This window comes from Microtus ochrogaster, chromosome 8 (assembly GCF_000317375.1).
Source record: "Microtus ochrogaster isolate Prairie Vole_2 chromosome 8, MicOch1.0, whole genome shotgun sequence".
NCBI classification, from domain to species: Eukaryota; Metazoa; Chordata; class Mammalia; order Rodentia; family Cricetidae; genus Microtus; species Microtus ochrogaster.
In genome coordinates this window covers 68,947,898-68,952,629 of record NC_022015.1, presented here as the reverse complement: position 1 = coordinate 68,952,629, position 4,732 = coordinate 68,947,898, and the positions used below count along the sequence as shown (strand labels likewise).

Genomic DNA, 4,732 nt, shown 5'->3' with positions numbered 1-4,732 from the left:
AAAAAAAAAAAAAAAAAAGAAAAGAAAAGAAAAGAAAAGAAAGAAAGAAAGAAAGAAAGAAAGAAAGAAAGAAAGAAAGAAAGAAATTGCCAAGAGTTAAGTCACAGAAGAGCTGGGATGACTGCCTATGAGCAAAGGGGTTTCTTTTACTGAAATGATAATGTTTTGAAATTAATGGTGACATGTGCACAACTTTATGAATTAGAAAGCAGAAACTTTCAATATTTCAAACAGGTGAATTTTGCCAGGCATGGTAGTATCCACCAGTAAATCTAGATCTCCAGAGATCGAGGCAGGAAGATTGGGACTTGGAGGTCAGTCTTAGCTACAGAGCAAGTTTGGGACCAGTCTGGACTATGGAAGATCCTATCTCAAAAAACACATGAATTCCATTTTAGCTTAAATTTCAGGGTTGGACTTGGGATACCTTCCTGTACACATCAGAGAGTCAACAAAATGAAAACAGTTAACAGTTTATAATAGAATTATGATTAAAGCAATGTGCAAGTACACAGAACAGTTTTTAAAAGGGGGGGGGCTATACTTGCTGACAAATTAAAAGGTATTATGGAAAGTAAACACAGTCAGGTGTGGTGGCACACAATTGCAATCACAGCACTTGGAATGGAAGCAAGAGAATCGGAAATTTAAGGTTAGCCTTGGCTATAAAGTAAGTCTGAAAGCAGCCTAGGTCACATGAGAACCTGTCTCGGAACAAAAATAAGAGTTTGGGGGCAGTGTGGCCAGTCACATCTTTAATCCCGGCACCTGCGATTCAGAGGCAGGTGGATCTCTATGAGTTTGAGGCCAGCTTGGTCTACAGCATAAGACAAAGTTAGTTCCAGGCCAGTCAGACTTACATAGTGAAACCCTGTCTCAAAACAAAACAAGAAAGACAGGGTCTCACTATGTAGACCAGACAGACTGGCCTCAATCTGAGAGATCAACTTGTCTACCTCCCAGGTGCTGAGATTAAAGGCATGCACCAGCACAGCCAGCTAAATTCCACTTAACATTTAAAAATTCCTTCACAAACACATATGCCCCCTTCCATTAATCATGGACTGCAGCTTAAATTGACAACTTGTTCTTTTCCATTTTGTTCATGTTTCTCAGGAATAAATACCATTTCCACAAAGATCAAATTGAAGCTAAGAATGCCACCTCCATAAAGCCCTCCTGCCAAGAGATCTCTTTCACTTCTAGAATAACCCACACACCACTTATCTATACCATTATTCTACACATTTTGACTTGTACAATAAGCTATATATACTTTGTTTTTTGTAAGAACTAAAAGTTCTAATAAGACCATTTTTTGTAAGCTAATTTAAAATAAAACAATAAAACCCCAAAACGAAAACAAAAAACTCCTGAAATTTAGAGCAGCCATCTCAATCATGGTCTACAATATTTTTTTTATAAAGGTAGTATGCTTTAAAATAAATAGTTAAGTGAATTAATCACTTAGCTGTACCTCCCATTCCTAGTAACAGCACTAAACTCCAGTTGCTAAGGGACTAGATAGGTACTCACTCAGAAGTGCCCCCCCATTAAAAAAAATGCAATAATCAATTCTTTTGTTTGGTTGGTTTCTTCAAGACAGGGATTCTCTGTGTAGCTCTGGCTGTCCTGTAGCTTTCTCTGTAGACTAAGCTGACCTCAAATTCACAGAGATCCACTTATCTCTGCCTCCCGAGTGTTGGAATTAAAGGTGTGAGCCAAAATCCAGGCAAAATAATCAATTCTTACTATTAGAAAATTGCAACTCATTAAGGTTAAAAACTGGCATTATCACATATTTTTAGAATTGTACCTATAAACACATTTGACAAAATCAGTTACCTGAAATACTTTTCCAGGAGTCAAAGGCTTATTCTGTCCTTTTCCAGCCAAACTAGAACTAGCTGAAATCGTACTTCTTTCTATACCAAGGAGAGCTTAAGAATACAGTAAGGTTAGGGAGATCAGACAGGCCTGGAACCTAGATGGACCCCCTCAACAGCCACCAAAGTAAACAAACACCCATGACTGAAATAACTGCCTGAACCTAGTACAGGTTCTGTTCCAATCCAAAGTGTTCAAATAGGTTTGGGTTTTGGAGCAGCTGGGATTTCAAGTTTTCAGATTAGGGATATACAGTCAGTAAAATCCTTACAAACATTCCAAAATCTGAAAAACAGAAATTTCAAACACTTCTGACCTCAAGCACTTTGAAGAGATAGATACTCAATCTGTATAAACTCTGATTCAACTAAACTTATCACTGACTTGGTGACACTTGTCTTCCAGACACCACTGACATTTTACTCCCTCCTTGACAAAAACAATAAAAAGGAAAATTATATTCTAGAATGACTGAAACTTCATTTTTAACCCAAAGATTGCAATAAATTAAGTTTCACTTGAAAAGCAAACACCCCTAAAATACTAAGACAATTGACCAAGAGAATCAGATTTCTATCTGATTAAGATAGAAATTAAGATTAACTGTGCAGAACCAATCCTACTAAATTAAGAATTATTGTAGTAGTAAATAGCACAGCTTCTTTGAACTATATATAGGCTGCTGCCTGCCCTTTAAAATACAAATCTAACAACAACATTTAAAACGCTCCCCTTAGAGAACAAAATTATATATAACAAAAGAGAAAATCTAATGCCCAGCTGACTTTACCTGAGCAACTATCGACAACTATTAGTATTTAAAGGACCATCTGTACCGTGGCCGCTGGGTTCCTGAACGTCACCTAAAAGTGGCAATTTGGAGTCCCAAGTACCTTCTCAGAAAACTGATCAACTTAAACATTCTCCAAAGAATTGATCTGATTTCGATACTCAACCGAGGAGTCTACAGGAGGATTTTTATTAGCCACAAAACAAAACAACATTTTGTCCAGAAGCAGTTATCAAACACTAATACAATGACTGATAAGAAAGGGGAGCTAATCGGAACACAAGGGTTTTAAATCAAACAGCAAAGAATAACTCATTGAAATGATTTAAACAAAAGCTCTATCAACACAGGGCTGCATTTCTCAATTCCAAAGCCTTTTAAACACTAAAAAGCCCTCCAGAACACAATCACTGCGTCAAACTAACATTACAAAAACTAGAAATCCTTCTAAATAATCTTTTATATTATTAACCAAGAATTCCAAAAACGCCTCAATTTGATGTTTCTCAATTCCTGCCATGTACATTTTTACATGACGATGACAAATAACGTAATTCCTAAGTGCTTAAGCCCATATCACATTGTAGCAAATGTGTGACAGGTCGTGAAAAATAAAACAAGCAGAAGCAGAACAGAGCAAATGATACTGGAGCCAAAAAGCCTGTTTCCTGCAGGGCAGAGCAGGGCTTGGATTTGCAAGAGGGAAATTTTAACCTGTATTCACAAGGTATATCACTCCCTCCCAAAAAACTGCTCAGATCTTTATTATTTACCCAAGTATACGTTTTTTAAAATATACTTTTAGCCTTTGGACAATCTAAGTGGTATCAGCTACCTTACCACATTGTTGCCTGCTAATTACATTTGATGTTATAGTCTATAAGTCCTTAATAAATTCACATCACATATTTTCATAATGAAATACTGCAAAACCGGCAGTGCTTATTTCTCTAAGTAAAGGTTACCGTATTTTTCACTTGTTTAAAGTTTTAGTTTTGCTTTTTCATCTACTATAGAAAACATCCCTTGTGGGACACATTGTAAAGGGCAGACCCTCCTGTCAAGCCAGAAGGCTCAAACACAAAGACTGAGCTAACCAAGTGCTGTAATTCTTCCAAATTGAGCTTCTCCACACCCCCTCCACCCTTCCCCCCAACAGATATGTCTATTAAATCAGTGTCTGTTCTCCCCCTCGCACAACAAAGAGAACTTCTCACCGCATGAAATTGCCGCTGAATGGACACCAGAAAGCAGGATTTGCATAATTCCTTCCAACGAAACCCCGTCGGGAAGGAGGGGACCAGGGGCCCAAGCGGATGGACAGAATCTCCCAGGTTCTGCTGAGGAAGATCTGATTCCCAAGAACGTGCCCCACCGAAACGGGGGGCTGGAATTCCGGGCCTCCCCGAGGACTGGGCGTGGGGGACAGAGGACGACGAGAGGGCATTTCCCCACACAGCAGCAGCACCGAAGCAGAGACCGGGAAATAACAATGCTGGGGACATTCGAGTCAAACACAAGAACGGACAGGGGCTAGGGGGCGGCGGGTGGAGCAGACACCACACGGGCCACTTACTTTTTGGAGGGGGGTTAAATATATGAGTTAAGCCCTTATGGTCCCGCCGGCCGCCGCACTGAAGGAAACGGGACCTTGGGAAAGAAAAACAGACAAAACACACAGTGTGAGAGGTGCAGCCCCGCCGCCCGGCCCTTCCCGGGCGCCCCCGTCCACGCTCCCTGCACCTCGGGGAAGCGCGCCGACCGCCGGACGCCGCGGAGGGGACTAGGGCGACCCCCGCCCGGCTCCCACCCCCGCCTCCCCGCCGCGCGCACGCCAAACACAAATCCACACACACCGACCCGTGCGTCGAGGACTAACTTCCCGGCCGCCGCTGCCAGCAGAGGAAGTGCAGCCGCTGCCCCCCGCGGCCATGACACCCCACTTGGCTCGCTCAGGCGGACGCGGGGCCTGTGACAGCTCCGGCTCCCTCCGCCCCCATCTCCACCTCACGCCTCGCACACGCCCGAGCGCCGCCGCGCGTGCCCGCGGGCACG

At 42.2% G+C, this 4,732-nt stretch overlaps 1 protein-coding gene across 2 annotated transcripts in view; it reads right to left on the bottom strand.

Moving 5' to 3' along the window:
* Lcor (ligand dependent nuclear receptor corepressor) overlaps positions 1–4,678 on the bottom strand; it is a 108,125-nt gene extending 103,447 nt beyond the window's left edge. For both annotated transcript variants that reach the window (XM_026781688.1, XM_026781687.1), the window contains exons 1-2: positions 4,534–4,678; positions 4,254–4,327 (exon numbers count right to left, since the gene is read on the bottom strand). In XM_026781688.1, coding sequence (XP_026637489.1) covers positions 4,254–4,327; positions 4,534–4,610 — 151 coding nt within the window. In that variant the 5' untranslated portion in view covers positions 4,611–4,678. The remainder of the gene's footprint in view (positions 1–4,253; positions 4,328–4,533) is intronic.
* Positions 4,679–4,732: the final 54 nt, after the last annotated feature.